A 17,365-nucleotide genomic window follows, 5' to 3' on the forward strand; every position below is an offset into this window, starting at 1 on the left:
CATTTCACTCCAAGTCTATGCAAGGACGCTACTCTTCTCTTTCATGTTGGATACTGCAAAAATGGGATAAAGCCATGGCTTCCACCTATGCCTGAACGATTGATAATAAAAATAAATAAATAAATAAAAAAAAAAAAAAAAATAATAATAATAATAATGATAATAATAACATAAATAAACATTCAGTTTACGACATGTTTCACAAAGGGAATAACTGCTTTAGCTGGAACATTTATTAGTTATCCATATCAGAAAGTAGTAAAGGCTTCACTTCGGAATGTCTTCAAAAGCTTCCAGACAGACGGCCGAGACTTTGACTGCCATCGGCCATCAGCTCGAGCATGACTTCTACCGATCATGAAGAAATGAAGGACTTGGTGTGATAGATCCTCGCCTTTTCTCGCTTCTCGGATGTCCAGTTTCAGCTCTTTTTCCATCTTTCTCCTCGCTGTCACGCCTTCTAGTACTCCTCGCCTCCTTCTTCGTCCTCAGCGTCGGTAGAGTCCACGCCCACCTCCTCGTAATCCTTCTCCAGGGCAGCCAAATCTTCGCGCGCCTCAGAGAACTCGCCTTCCTCCATGCCCTCGCCGACGTACCAGTGGACAAAGGCGCGTTTGGCGTACATCAGGTCGAACTTGTGATCAAGACGCGCCCAGGCCTCAGCGATGGCGGTGGTGTTGGACAGCATGCACACGGCGCGCGACACCTTGGCCAGGTCAGCGCCGGGCACCACCGTTGGCGGCTGGTAGTTGATGCCAACCTGCCTCACACACATCGTGCACACACACACACACACACACACACACACACACACACACACACACACACACACACCAAGCGAGTCGTATGAGTTGCGGTTTGATGAAAGTTTGTAATGTTGCTACAGAAGGTTTTCATTTGTTAGTTTAGTGTTTAGTCTACTCATCAATCTACTATTAACTTTACTAACTATTCTGATCAAAATGCCTTTTGTATTGGTCATTTCAAACCAAAGTATTAAGATATGTATAAATTTTCGAAGTGAATTGCTTCTACCTTTTATATAAAACTACGTTCTTCTATGTAAACAACATACGTGCTTTCCATGTAAACTACTTTCCTACTGTTAAAAACAAAGATAATAACAAAATGACATCCAGCCACTCACCTTGAAGCCTGTGGGACACCAATCAACGAACTGGATGGTCCTCTTGGTCTTGATGGATGCAATGGCAGCGTTCACATCCTTGGGCACCACGTCTCCGCGGTACAGCATGCAGCACGCCATATACTTGCCGTGGCGGGGATCACACTTCACCATCTGGAACCACACGGCGGGTCAGCTTTAGGCGGCATGTCAAGAATAAAACTATTGTTGAGGAATATACTACGGTAAATAATCTCACGTTACTGGAGACTGCGTTATCTAGTATGACGACTCCGAAGAGCCAAGTGCTCAGTAACATAACTCTTCCCACTGTTCACTTCACTCGCAACCTCTTGGCAATGGATTGAAGGTAAGATCTTTTATATCAATGAGGCTTATGTGAGACCAGCACAGGAAAATCATCATCAAAGTTAAATGAATTATCCAAATCATTTATATTTCCCAATGCCATTTTTCTGGTCTCATTTGTCCTCCAGTACAAACAAAACGACGCAGAAAAAAAAAAACTGACACCTCAATAAACCAAATCATCCATTTATTTTCCTAAGTTTTCAGTGCAATAAAATAAATCATCCATCTTTCTCAAGCTTTCCGTGCAACTTGTTCCTGGTGTCATTCATCCCCAAGTACCCAAATGAGTCAACAACCCTCACTGAAACAAAGACCAATATTCTAAACCGCTTTACTCTCATACCACGAATATTTTTCAAAAACTCCAGAGACAATTATCAGAATTTTCAAGAGTGATTTCCTATCAAAATGATAGAAATCTTGTTAATCTGTCACTAAAGCCATAAAACACCCGCGTAACTTCAATCAGAGCCTTTAGAAAGAAGTGGAGACGTGGCGCAGAAGTGTTTCAGAATACGGTCCAAACTGGAGCCACAGTAAGGCACGTACCTGGTTGGCGGGCTCGAAGCAGGCATTGGTGATTTCGGCAACGGAGAGCTGCTCGTGGTAAGCCTTCTCGGCGGAGATGACGGGCGCGTAGGTGGCGAGAGGGAAGTGGATGCGAGGGTAAGGTACCAGGTTGGTCTGGAATTCTGTCAGGTCAACATTGAGGGCGCCGTCGAACCTGGAAGTGGTGGAAAGCAAGGAAAGATGAGTGAGTGAGTGAGTGAATGAGTGAATTACTGACAGACAAGCTGAATGAAAGGAGTGAATGCATAAATGAATGAATAAGACTGCTTGATAAGTGAGTAAATGATAATGTCAACGACAAAGGGCAGCAAAGATAAAAGGAAATCACAGACAGACAAAAGGGAACCAATAAAGCCAAGACATATATATCGAGAGCCAAAGACAAGAAGCGATACCTGAGGGAGGCGGTGATGGAGGACACAATCTGGCCGATAAGACGGTTCAGGTTGGTGTAAGTGGGTCGCTCGATGTCCAGGTTCCTGCGGCAGATGTCATAGATGGCCTCATTGTCGACCATGAAGGCGCAATCGGAGTGTTCCAGCGTGGTGTGCGTGGTCAGGATGGAGTTGTACGGCTCAACCACAGCTGTAGAAACCTGCGTAGGATAAATGAGCGGGTGAGTCAGATATAAGAACATAAACACAAGAAAACACAAGAAAACAAGAGAAGCTGCAAAGAACCAACTACGTATACATATGGTAATTCCTGCATGAAACTTAACCACCTATATCCATTTATCATCCTCATCCATAAATGTATGTAATCTTCATTTATAGTTCCTTAATGAATCGGCTCTAACAAACTCATTATTGACTATACTTCATTGTAGAGAGTGAACAAGAAGTGCTGAGGAAAAAGAAGGAGGGGCCAGAGCCTACCTGAGGGGCAGGGTAGATGGAGAATTCCAGTTTGCTCTTCTTCCCGTAGTCCACAGAGAGTCGCTCCATCAGGAGGGAGGTGAAGCCAGAGCCGGTGCCGCCGCCGAAGGAGTGGAAGATGAGGAATCCCTGGAGACCCGTGCACTGATCAGCCAGCTTCCTGATGCGGTCCAGGACGAGGTCGACGATCTCCTTCCCGATAGTGTAGTGACCGCGGGCATAGTTGTTGGCGGCGTCCTCCTTCCCAGTGATGAGCTGCTCGGGGTGGAACAGCTGGCGGTAGGTGCCAGTCCTCACCTCATCTGTTGGGGTAGAGCACGTCAAGGGGCGGCACTTCATCTTATCCTGTCTTAAAGCAGCGAAGCATATTGTTCCCCTTCAAGTGTCAGGACTTAAGTGGTGTGAAGACTAAAAGGTGTGTACAGCATAGAATGATGCAAAAAGTGAGAGAATGAGAAATGAATACCATAAAAATATGGAGGTGGACGAGCGGATTAACTTCATGTGGATTTCAACACTTTCAAGCCTCGTTTTATTCTCGTCTGACTACAAAGTTATTCTTAGGAATGAAAAGAAAATGAAAAAAAAAAAAAGACACTCACCGACCACAGTGGGCTCCAGATCCACAAAAACAGCGCGGGGAACGTGCTTGCCGGCGCCGGTTTCACTAAAGAATGTGTTGAAGGAATCGTCGCCGCCACCGATGGTTTTGTCTGAAGGCATGGAACCATCGGGCTGGATGCCGTGCTCCAGGCAGTACAGCTCCCAGCAGGCATTGCCGATCTGCACGCCCGCCTGCCCGATGTGCACGCTGATGCATTCACGCTGGGAAGAAAACGTAAAAGGTCTTAATTACCTACGTACAACACTCCAAAGATTGTATTTGAGAGTTAAGAGATCAGAGGGAGGAAAAAGCGAATCATGAGTATTTTGAGTGAAACAATGGACGCTAAAAATACATATGAAATACACATAAAAATATACATAAGATAATGAACATTCTAAGGAGGGGAAGACTGAAACTTATGCAAATAATGGAGGCTGAAAAGAATATGCAGCTATAAGGATAACTGATAATCAAGATAGAAGTAATAAACTATGTATATCGATGTCTGATGAAAGTAAACGAAACCATTACGAGTTGCAATTTAATACGATCGAGGCAAAAAGACATTTCGATGAACCCACGTATTTTAACTTACCCTAAGAACACTTGATACCACACACACACACACACACACACACACACACACACACACACACACACACACACACACACACACACATCAACGAATCGGTACATTACAATGAATTTTTAACTAATAATGATAATATATAATGACACGTAGAGATAAATAAGTAGGCAGAAAATAATTTGCCTATTACGTGTACCATTAAACCTTTGAATCCTATATAATTTCACGCAATATTCGAAACAATTTTTAAGGCACTCATTTAGCTAATTTGTGTATTTAAACCTCATTTATTTTGTATCAGTCTCTTAAATGGTTCTGCATCTTAAGAAATGACACAACCAGCCCTATACTCATTATCTTTTTCGTGTCCATCTACATCGTTTAAAGGAAAACAGACCATATTAGTGATACAGCTTCCTTTTCCTACGTATAACACTTTTTTATGGGGATATTGAGTCCAACAAACACGCTACGTAAATTTTAAGGAGCAAAGTCAGACTGATAGTGACAAGTGTATGTGGAAGGCCATCACGATTACTTTGAGTAGTGTTGTGCCTGCACTGTTTACACACACACACACACACACACACACACACACACACACACACACACACACACACACACACATCAACGAATCGGTACATTACAATAAATTTTTAACTAATAATGATAATATATAATGACACGTAGAGATAAATAAGTAGGCAGAAAATAATTTGCCTATTACGTGTACCATTAAACCTTTGAATCCTATATAATTTCACGCAATATTCGAAACAATTTTTAAGGCACTCATTTAGCTAATTTGTGTATTTAAACCTCATTTATTTTGTATCAGTCTCTTAAATGGTTCTGCATCTTAAGAAATGACACAACCAGCCCTATACTCATTATCTTTTTCGTGTCCATCTACATCGTTTAAAGGAAAACAGACCATATTAGTGATACAGCTTCCTTTTCCTACGTATAACACTTTTTTATGGGGATATTGAGTCCAACAAACACGCTACGTAAATTTTAAGGAGCAAAGTCAGACTGATAGTGACAAGTGTATGTGGAAGGCCATCACGATTACTTTGAGTAGTGTTGTGCCTGCACTGTTTAACAAACACACACACACACACACACACACACACACACACACACACACACAATGAAGGAAAGACTAGTTGAATAAAGATAAGGAGATAGAACCACACGACAGTACCTCAGAATCTGTACATGTAATAAGAAAATACCACTGAAAAAAAAAAAAAGTAGTAGACAGACAAAGCAAGTAAGGACGCTGCTCTCATCCTTCGCATGAACACCTACACCAAAGGAACTCCTCCTGGTAGACACGAAAGAAAAACGGGTGGAGGTACGGGTGGGCTGATTTGTGTGATGAATAGATTTATGTTGTATTTGCTTATCTCTTAAGGAACTTTTGATTTGGATAAGTGACCTGTCGTGGCTACTTTACTACTTTTCATCATTATGGCTGACTTACATGTTACATCATTTCACATATGCAAATCAAACCCTTGAATACCATGACGCGTTTCCATATTTATTCTGCTTATTATTTGATGATTTTATAAAGCTTCAGAAACTTATATGGGAGATTAAAATAGTGAAGACCATGGCCATTAATCTTCTGACCTCCATAGAGCTTTCCTAGGATCACTAAAATGGAGTAATCGTACACAAATCTCAAGGGAAAAGTGTCCTAGTATTGAAGGGGTGAAGACAATTAAAGTCATATGACCAATATAGAAATGGAGGTGCTACTGCCGTGGTGTTTCTGCCTTAAACCTGATTCTGTCCCTTGTTTTCAACCTAAACACAACCTTAAGTGTCGATCTTGTAGCTATCCCTGCCGCTGCCCAGAAATATTAAACCCATGACCGCCGTGTTTGGCATGCGGAGGAGGATAAGACGAAGTTTACCATGGAAAGTACATATATTTCTACTCGTCTCTTATACCATCTTGTTCTATGAATTTTCTCTCATTTCCTATCTCATATTTTTTATTTATGTATTTATGTCATCTTTTCCTCATTATCATCCATTCCTCCACTGCCTCTTCTCATCGTTTTTTATCTCCTTTCCTTGCTTTTATCTCTCCTCATTTATCTTCCTCCTCTCTTATCACCTTCAGTAGATGCCTACTTCAGTAGAGGTCAACAGACATTCTACAACCTCATTTTTACTTATGTTCTTGTTTTCTTCCTTATCCCTAATTCCTATTGCTCCTTTACCTGTCACCTCATATTACTTCCCCTCTTAACTAATGGCGTCGATAATCACTAGGAAAGAACCTTTTAACCCCTTCAGTACCATGAAACATTTTCCTATTCATCTGGTTACTCTTTGGTGATTTTATACAGCTTCAGAAACTCATGTAGGGATTAAAATATTGAAGATTGTGGCCATTACTACTTTGACCTTTATAAACCCATTCTAATGTCAATAAAATCGCCCAATCATACCCAAAACTCAAGGTAGAAATTCCAGTATTGAAGAGGTTAAAAATACAGACACAAATCAACGCGACAGAAAACGGACTCAAGATCAGCTCAGCCACCGTCTGCAGCCCCACGCCACAACTGGCCCACCCTCGGCGCCTCACTGCTGCAGACGCGACCCTGAACCCGGCAGCTCCCTGGTCGATAAGGCAGCAGGGCCCTCACGACACCACCGCCAGGGTCACTGAAGGCAGGTCGCGTGTTGCTGAGTGTATGTTGTCACGCTGCTCTTGTTAATTTAATCTTTCTTTACTTTCCTCCTTTTCTTTCTTCCTTTGTCGTTTTGCCTTTTGTTTTGCTTATGCTCTCTCTCTCTCTCTCTCTCTCTCTCTCTCTCTCTCTCTCTCTCTCTCTCTCTCTCTCTCTCTCTTATCCTTATTTCTCTATCCTTACACCTCTCATCTTTTCCTGTCTCACACAGCTCTCAGTACTACTGTCTCACCCTTTCTCTCTTTCATCACCATAACTATCACCATTACATCACTGCAATAATATAACCATTACTACTACTACTACTACTATAACTACTACTACTACTACTACTACTACTACTACTACTACTACTACTACTAATACTACTACTACTACTACTATTACTACTACTATCTCACCCTTCCTCTCCTTCATCACCATCATTATCACCATTACCATCACTACAATAATATAACTACAACTACTACTACTATAATTACTATTAGTCTACTACTACAACTACTACTACTACTACTACTACTACTACTACTACTATTACTAAACTGTTGTGGTGGTGGTGTTACTATTACTACTTCTGCTACTCCTATTATCATCGTCATCATCGTTCTCGTCAGCAACAACAACAAGACCCTAACCATGCACCTCTCCTCGCCACGCTGCCGTCACCATGGGAACAAGACGGTAAACAAGTGCGCACCTCACAGCGCCATGTTGTCTCTCTATTGCCACGCTTCGCCTCCCCTCGCCTCATCTCGGAACACATGCAGTCTTGATATAAGTTGTGTTGAGCTTAAGGTCCGTATTCAGAAACGCTTTGCAAGGCCACAGTGATTATTAGCGGGATTTTCAAGTGTTTCACCAGTTAATAATGTAATCTTGTCAATCTGCCTCTGGAACCGTAAAAACACCTTGAAAACTCTTGTAAATTTAGATAAAAGCCTGTTGAACTATTGGAGGTGAAGCAAAGAAGTGTTTGAGAATACAAGCCTAATTTTTGTCTCGTCTTACTTCGGTCAGTGAGGACGAGACGCCTGGGCTTCTATTCTGAAACACGTACATTCCCATCACAATAACCATCAGAGGCAAGAGGGATGATTAGCCAGGTACACAAGACTTTCTCCTGTTAACAATGTAGAAATTTCATTTATCTGTAAATAAAACCATAAAAAGATCCTTAAAAACCCACGTCCCTTCAACTAGAGATTTTTAAAAATAGAGGCGGCAGGATGCAGGAGTGTTTCAGAATATGGTCCCAACTTTAAAATACACGGATGTGGAAAATCAACGATATACATCTACCGGAAAGCCAAATGTGGTCCATCTTTCAAGTAGCCTGAGTCTTTTTTTTATGTTAAAGGTGCTCTAGTCAAGGGCTAAAAAAAGGAAGGGGGAAAAAAAAAGACCCACTGAAGATGCCGGTTCCCAAACAGTATAATCCAAAGATAGCCTTGAAACCTCCCTCTTGAAAAACTTCAGGTCATAGGTAAGGAGAAATACAGAAGCAAGTAGGGAGTTTCAGACTTTACCAGTGAAAGGAATGAAAGATTGAGAATACTACAGGGGAGTGCGTAGAAAGCATTTTACTTTACAAACAGGCTCACATACAGAAAAGTAAGCGATTTACCTCTATCGGGAAGCTAAACACCGTTAATCCTTCAAGAGATCTGAGTCTGGCTCCTTACTCTTGTGTATCATTAACTTAAAATTTCGCCTCTGGGCAATGCTCTCAAAATATGATTAATTTCATACAAACCAATACTACACTCACATATTTACTGAGGACCAGCATAGCGAAAATAATTACCGAGATGATAAGTATAATTCATTTACTTACATGTTCTATAACGATTGAAGGAGGACGAGGAAATGGACAAAAGGTAAAACGTAAATATTAAAGATTTAAAAGAAACAAAGAAAGATAGAAAAAAAAATCCACTCAAAATACGCTTAATATAACAAAACCCGTCAATTCAAGGAAATAGAAATTAATATAACAAAGGGACCCGCCGCTCCCCAGCACAACTGAGAAGAGAATTGGAAAGCCAGTCATGTTTCCCGGCGCCGTAATGTGACCCTTGGATTCTGCGGGAAAAGACGCCACACTGCCCTCCTACCTTTCCCGAGAGAGAGAGAGAGAGAGAGAGAGAGAGAGTGTTTGGAGTGTACACCGTTTCTTAGCATCACGACACTCTCAGGAAGGAGGAAGGAACAGGAGTAGGATGAGGAAGCATGGATGGGAGGAAGGGAAGAGCGAAGGAAACGAAGAAAGAATGGATGGAATTAAAGGATTGAGGGAGGGAGAGGCAGAAAGGATGTATGGAAGAAAGGGATAGAGGGAGGATAGAAAGAAGAGAGAGAGAGAGAGAGAGAGAGAGAGAGAGAGAGAGAGAGAGAGAGAGAGAGAGAGAGAGAGAGAGAGAGAGAGAGAGAGAGAGAGAGAGAGAGAGAGAGAAATGATGGAGGGGAGGAAAGAGAAGAGGGAAAGGAAAAAAGTATGCTGAAGGGAAAGTAACAATGAGAGAGTGAGGAATAAGTATGGTGAAGTAACGAAAAATAATAATAAGAGGGAGAAAGGATGAATAAATGGAAGGGAAAAAAGAAAGAGATGCCTTGCGTTCACCATTACTGCATTTTATATAGCTATATAATCATTAACCCCTTGTGTATTATGACGCGTTTCCATATTCATTATGCTTATTATTTGGTGATTTTACACAGCTTCAGAAACTTATTTGTGGGGATTAAAATAGTGAAGACTGATCATTTATCTTCTAACCTCCACAGACCCTTCCGAATAATGTCAATAAAATAGTCTAATCATGCACAAATCCGTGGTACAGTGCTTTGGGGTCCGAGGGTCTCCAAGCGCACGGGTTCGAATCCTGTCCACGGTCTGAGTGTAGTTGTTGTTGTTGGTTGCCACCCGAAGAGGGGTGACGCGGGCCCTTGGTTATGGCCCACTGAGTGTAGGTTGGGCTTCCTCACTCGGGAAAACGGTTTCCTAGCGGGTGGGCTTTGAGATAGGAGGTACCCCAAAAAGTATCCCCTTTAGCCCATAAATTCCCGTGAAAAGCCCACATGGTATAAAAAAAAAAAATCTCAAGGTAAAAATGTGTCCCCAGTACTAAATGGGTTAAACAGAACAGCAGCCTGTTACGAGGTATAATAACGGACAGCAGGATTGACCGGGTAGTAGATAAGGAGATAAGCGTTACAAGGGTGATCTGGGACTAGTAGGTAGCCGATCTATGAAGGAGTGGAGATCGTAAGCGTTGTGGGATCAATGATGAGAGATGGCAGATAAGGTAAAGTGATAAGGAGGTACATACGCTGGGTTACGCTAGGTTAGGTTAAGTTAGCTCTTTGTTAGCGTACTGAAAATGATAAAGGACGGGTTGTATGTAGATCTCCTCATAAACTTATCAACCCCTTCAGTAGTACCATGCCGCGTTTTCATATTCATTCTGGTTACTATTTAGCGATTTTATACAGCTTCAGGAACTTATGTTGGGATTATAATAGTGAAGATTCAGGCCATTAATCTTTTGACCTCCATAAACCCTTCTTAATTTCAATAATATCGTCTAATCACACCCAAAATTCATGGTAAAAATGCATCTCAGTACTGAAGGGGTTAGGAAACACCAAGAGAAGATGAAACCCGAAAAAAAAGAAAGAAAGATACAACAGGATTAGAAGTAGGAGATAAAAGAGAAAGGAGGAAAGTAGGAGGAATAAATGAAGGAGAAAGAATATAAACATGAAAGCAGGTGCCAGCAGTCGAGCTTTCTCTACATCGCAATACTGTCTCCAAGTACTAAGGGTTCAATATGAGGCAAGGCAAAGGCAAGCACGAATGAGTCACTGGTATGTCGACGCGAGTAATACATAAGCCAAGTGATGCAACAAGAAAACAACGAAGCCTCTGAAGTCACCTGAAATCTCACACTGACATTGCTTCCAGTAGGCCAGTCAGTTGTCAGTGTCTTGTTAGGTAATGTGCTTGTCTTCCGTTGTTCTTTTCTATCCTGTTCTCTTGTATTTTTCTCTCATGTTCTCACTCAAATAGTAAAGTTTCTCTCTCTCTCTCTCTCTCTCTCTCTCTCTCTCTCTCTCTCTCTCTCTCTCTCTCTCTCTCTCTCAATAATTCTAGTTAAACAATCACTGGAATCATGACAACATATATGGAAGAAAAGAAAGTAATATAAATCTAAACTTAATTTACCAGTGTGTCGTGCTTAAAAGTGATATGTCTTTAACCCCTTCAGTACCGTGACGCGTTTCCGTATTCATTCTGCTTACTATTTAATGATTTTATACACCTCCAGAAACTTATGTGGGGGATTAAAATACTGAAGACCCCTGCCATTAATCTTCTGACCTTCATAGACCTTTCCTAATGTCAATAAAATTGTACACAAAGCTCGAAGTAAAAAAGTGTCCCAGTATTGAAGAGGTTAAACAAGTATCTATTCCCTGTTGAACCAAAATATCTCCTGGTATCTGTTAGGTTAAATTAGTTACTTTCCTAATGTCAATAAAATGGTCCAATCGTACACAAAGCTCAAGGTAAAAATGTGTCCCAGTATTGAAGAGATTAAACAAGTATCTATTCCTGTTGAACCAAAATGTCTCCTGGTATCTGTTAGGTTAAATTAATTACTTTTATTCATAGGTAAAATAAAATATATAGACCACAGACACTCTACTCTTCGGTTGTCAAATGTGAACTGTGAAGGAAGCAAAGCAGTGGCAACGTTGCGTATTCCCTTCTGCACCACACAACAACAACAATGACAACAACAACAAGACTCCCACCAACAACAACAAGGCTAACACCCACGAACTTGAGAAAGCCGAAGCCAACCATTACGAGGAAAACTTTTAAATCCCACCCACAGCTCCATACCGCCTGCTGAGCCTTTCCCCCTTCCTCTTCCCCTTACTCTCCCTCCAGCCTCAACACCTGCTCTTCCTCCCTCTCCACCCTTACCCCTCCACATCCCTCGCCGGCGTTCGTTGCATAAATGGGGTTCAAAAATGGACTGAGTAATGAGAACAATTAGTGTGTGTGTGTGTGTGTGTGTGTGTGTGTGTGTGTGTGTGTGTGTGTGTGTGTGTGTGTGTGTGTGTGTGTGTGTGTGTGTGTGTGTGTGTGTGTGTGTTTTGGGGTGCGTGGGTGAGAGGGGAGGAGTGTGGCCATGAGGAGCAGTGTCGAATGTCGGGCGTCGGGGAGTGAGTTGGGGGCAGGCGGGGGATCAATAACAAGCAGACAGTGATGGTGGGGCCTCTGACTGGTTGTCTCATCCAACACCCCCACCCACCTCTCTCTCTCTCTCTCTCTCTCTCTCTCTCTCTCTCTCTCTCTCTCTCTCTCTCTCTCTCTCTCTCTCTCCTACTGAATTTTCCTTTTTCTCCTGCCTGACAGTCCTGCAACCTCTATTCCCTTCAATAACAGCCCAGACAGGAGTGCATCTCTTTTTTTCCAGGAGCGAGAGCCATTTTTTCACTTTCTTTTTTTCTCAGCCATCTATGTCATGACGGCCCGCATGACCTGCTGTTCTCTATACCACATCCCTTCATGACTGTCAGGTGCACTATTCTGGTCGCCAAGTGTTCTAATTATTTTCCTGAACATGTTCCTTCTCCTTCCTTTCCCTCGAGTAACCTCTAGTCCTCTCTGCCATATCATCCACGACTGTCAGTTACACCAATCCTGTCCCCAACTGTTGCTTTCTCCTTAACCCGATTCCCTCGTCTTCTCTTCTCTCGCATTCCCACGTGACCTCATTCTTTCGACGCCAAAATATTGATATGTCGGTCAATGGATTGATTTCTCGTTCCTATCGTAAACATCATGATTCTTTGGACCTGTTTCTTTTTTTTTCATTTGGCAGCACAGGTAACACGGGTTCCTCGCGTGCACTGCCACGTCCTTCATCTGTGAGTCAGGCGCTGCGGACAACTGATCGATACGAAAGCCCTGCAGCCCTCGTGAAGCTCCTTGCCAGCGTGCCTTCTACGGGCTGGGCGCCTCGTCAGGCAGAGCAGTGGGTCTTCTAAGATAACATTTTTTGCAGTGTTTTTTTTTCTGTCACAGTTGCTTAAATAGTCATTATGTGATGTTTGCTCGACACAGCAAGTGAAAGAAAACGTATAGCATATAGGAAAGATTCGTGTGTAAATATAATCAAACACTAAAATAATAAATTATGCAAACCACAGCAAAAACAGTCGAACCTTTTAGATTTTTTCTTTCATTTATGTAGTTTATTAATTTACATTTTGCTGTAAATTTAATTTTATTACTTTATGAAATCATACTGAAAAGTTCAATGAGGTAACGTGTTGACTGCATGTGCCCGCATATCAACCAGTACTGGAGAGGCTAACAGGAGGCACGGGCGCCACCGCCAAGCTGTGACTCACCGCGTTTCGAGCTTGATTGCTGAACTGGAAAAACTTCACAACTGCAGTGTAAGTAATTTTCTTAAGGAAATACGGAAGATGATTGGGTAAACAAACATGGTTCAGCCAAGGTCACTCATTACCGCGGAGCATCACGTGCTAATGATGTCATAATCACGTAACGTTACTCAACTCATTTACCGCCGCGTAGGGTGAAGTATTTTGTCTGTCCGTCTGTCTGTCTGGCGACGCGACGCGCGGCAAGTCACGCGGTCTCTGGAACGTTCACTCCCAGCCTAGAGCGATAAAGGAACCCTGGTGGTGAAAAGACCCACGCGAGGCTGAACACAATGGCACAAACGTTTGCAGGTAGCGGTGCGCGGCAGAGGAGGCACAGACAAAATAATCTGTAACAACCTGAACTCACCATTTTGGCGGCCTGAGGGAAGCCTCACAGAGTGTGACGAGGGAACACGAGTGAGATTGCTGACATTCCAGTCGCGCACCTCGCTATATAACCCCGCGCCCCTCACCCCACGAGGAGGCGTGGTCCTGCCAGTCGAGTGGGGTGTCCTGCGCACACGCTTCAGCCAATCGTACTGCTTCTTTATTTCAAAACTACCTCATCCAAACGATTCTTTTGGGAAACACACGCCAGACACGCTATGCAGCGACTATCTGCTGCTATTGATCAGTCTTGCTGTCTCGTGGGGTAATACTCGTATTTTATGGCCAAAGCTTCCGGGAATATAAACTGATGAGGCTTCTTGGAACACAGCGAGGAAACGCCTCTGACAGCTCCTTATCCAGCAAGGAAGATAACAGTACGTGGCGCAGGACTGATCCAGGTCTGTTGGTGGTGGCGAGGGTGGATATTAGATGACACCTAATGACACAAAGAATCAAGTCATTAACATGACCATTATTTTCCTTTTTACCAGGAACATTGCAAGGACAAGTACCACTAACCAATGCACAATGAAAGTCAGAGGAACTAACACATACACATATGAGTAACTACCGCACTTCCAATGCAGCACAATACTAACACTATGCCACCACCCCACACCAACCATCATTAGCCACAACTAGACCACTGTTTAACTAAGCCTACTCTCCATATTGCCCTCCTCCCTCTCACCCTAACCACCACCCCACGTGAGTCATGGCACTGCGCTAATCTCTGCAAAGGTCTGCCTGCAAACTTTTCTCTATCATCAATCCGCCTCCTACCGGTTCTCCTCGCCGGCTTCTGCTGTCTTGGGGTTCAATCAGCCAGCCTTTACCTCCATACTATCTCTGATCCAGCCACATGTCCTGCCAACGTAAATCTTCATTCATTTATTGGACTCTGTATGATGTATTTTGATTTCAAGCTTGACCTCTTGTACATGCTGGTTTTTTTTTTTTTCCATCAGCAGTCACTACCAACATGTACCTATTTATGAGATTTCGGGATCCTCGAGAAAAAGCATGTTTCTGTTCTAAAAAGAGTTGTGTTACGTACTTCCAGATTCGAGACTTACTTACTTGCTTACTATCTGGTGATTCTATGCAGCTTCAGAGACTCATGTTGGGGATTAAAATAGTAAAGACTGTGGCCATTAATCCTCTGACTTCCTATTGTCAATAAGATGGTCTAATCTTACACAAATCTCAAAATAAAAATATTTCCCAGTATTGAAGTGGTTAAGAACCTGGCATAGATCATAGATAACAGACTAATCAGTTAAGCTTTTATTGCACAGCTATTTTCTGCTTCTTCTCCTATGCAGCATAATGAATTAAAATATCATTGTAGCCTTCGAAAAAGAAGTTGGTATATACATTTGGTAAGAGATTAATCAAGTGGCAATTACATACTCCTTTTCGGATTCGTTTCCTACGCAGCAACACGCATATAACTACTACGTGGGTGTATTTTTAGAGTATTTACAAAATTATCAGTATTATCATGAATTATGCTTCGATGAAACAAGAGTTCGATGACTGCTGCCGTGGCGGAGCTAATTGCTATCGTCCCAGGGATTAAGTCAGTGTTTTCTTTCCTTCTGGAAGATTAAGAAGAAAAGGAGGAGGAGAAGGAGAAAAAGAAAAAGAAGAAGAAAAAAGAAGAAGAAGAAGAAGAAGAAGAAGAAGAAGAAGAAGAAGACGATGATTATGACAAATGGAAGAACAACAAAACACACAAATACCAAAAAAGAAAAAAAATCCACCACAGCCACCACCACCATCAAAAACAATAACAACAATTACAACAACAACAACACTTACTACTACTACTACTACTACTACTACTACTACTACTACTATTACTACTACTACGGCGTGGGTTTTCGTGTGGATCACTTCTTTGCGCCTCCCCCTTCCGTTCCTCGCAACAGCGGCAGAGAGCAGCGGCGTGGCGGCGTCCTGTCAGTTGCCATAGCGACCAACACACGCCACCAGCCCCAGGAACTGCACGCCGCCACTAGCCTGTCCTGCACGTGTTTGCCATCCATTCATCTGCCTTTCTTGTGATCCATGACACACACACACACACACACACACACACACACACACACACACACACACACATTGCCGGCTGCTGACTAATGCTAATACTATTGACCATATACATTTTTTTCTTCCTTCCTTTTGCTTCCTTCCTTCTTCTTGCCTTCTTTCTTTCCATGTATCCTTCTTTCTTTCCATTTTTTCTCTCCTATTGACCATATACATCTTTTTCTTCCTTCCTTTTGCTTTATTCTTCCTTCTTGCTTTCTTTTTTTTTCATGTATCCTTGTTTCCTTCCATTTTTTTTCCTATACATGCACCTTTCCTTCATGTCTTCCTTTCTTATTACTTTCGTGTGTCCTTCTTTCTTTCCTTTCTTCCATGTATTTTTCCTTCCTACTCGCTTGCACTTTTCCTTCTGTCTTCCATGCATCCATCTTTCTTTCTTTCTCCCTTGCACCTTTCCATCCTTTCTTCGTAGCTTTCTTTCTTTCTTCCTTCCTATACCCGTCCGTCTACGCATTGCAGCTCTACTCTGTTTTATTCTTCATCATTCATCTCTTCTTTTCAGGTGTATTAGATAATTAACTTCTATACCTGAGACATGCACAATACCTTATATATTTCTTTCTGTCCTTTCATAACTTCCTTCCACGCATTTTGTCCCTAATCATACTTTCTTTATCATTTATCTCTCCCTCCTGAGATGTATTAGATAACCAGGTAATAAACATTCAACATGCACCTTAGTCTCATCTTTCTTCCATCTATGTACTTTTCCTTCCTTCCATTTCGTTTCTCCTTCCTTAATGTGATTGGTGGGTAATCATTCATTCATCCATACACATATGATTTCCTGAGACTTCCATCTTCCTCCCTTCCCTCTACGTCTTCGTGTCTCTTCTCCACTAGTGAGATTACCCCCGGGAATGGCGCAGCGACTGAGAACAGAGAGGGACAGGCACTGCGGAAGAATGGCGTCGCTTCAGACTTGTAATTCTGGAACGTATCATGCACGATGTAAAATCACACACACACACACACACACACACACACACACACACACACACACACACACACACACACACACACACATACAAAAGTATTTTTTTAGGACCAGTTAAATCATTTCTCCGTCTTTTTACTTGCAGTTACCACATATCCTTCATGCAAACTAACTAACACTAGCATAACGCAGGAGGAATGCGCCAGATAGGCCAAAACCGGGTGGTCTTTGGCTTCAGTCTTGACACAAAAGACACCGTTCTCCCATGTTCAAAGAAGCCACCACAGCTTTTTTTTTTTTTTCCTTTTCTTCCCTGAGCTTACTCCACAAGGTCAAATATCAACCAAGGAGTGATATTATGTAGATTATTTCTTTACGTGGAAGGAACACTGGGAGAAATGTGTCAAGTCCTTAAAGGGGTACTCCGTAGGGCAGATAAATCAATCTAGAAACAGTACTTGGGAGAAGAAAACAATGATAATTGAAAGAAAGGATTATGAAAAAGGTGGTCGGGGACATATACAAAAAAAGACTACCAACTCAAAGAAGAAATAACTAAACTGGAGCTAGAAGGACATCAAGGGAAAGGCACA

General features: G+C 42.2%; 1 protein-coding gene across 1 annotated transcript; it reads right to left on the minus strand.

Annotated features, from left to right (window-relative positions):
* Nucleotides 1–218: 218 nt before the first annotated feature.
* Nucleotides 219–13,844, minus strand: LOC123516567 (tubulin alpha-1A chain). Its single transcript, XM_045276072.1, has 7 exons — nt 13,698–13,844; nt 3,549–3,771; nt 2,947–3,248; nt 2,464–2,663; nt 2,048–2,222; nt 1,148–1,300; nt 219–760 (listed from the first exon to the last, which is right to left on the minus strand). The coding sequence occupies exons 1-7, from the start codon at nt 13,698–13,700 to the stop codon at nt 461–463; spliced, it is 1,356 nt and encodes a 451-aa protein (XP_045132007.1). The 5' UTR covers nt 13,701–13,844; the 3' UTR covers nt 219–460.
* Between the last annotated feature and the right edge of the window lie 3,521 nt (nt 13,845–17,365).

Source organism: Portunus trituberculatus, chromosome 41, assembly GCF_017591435.1.
Source record: "Portunus trituberculatus isolate SZX2019 chromosome 41, ASM1759143v1, whole genome shotgun sequence".
In the NCBI taxonomy this organism is placed as follows: domain Eukaryota; kingdom Metazoa; phylum Arthropoda; class Malacostraca; order Decapoda; family Portunidae; genus Portunus; species Portunus trituberculatus.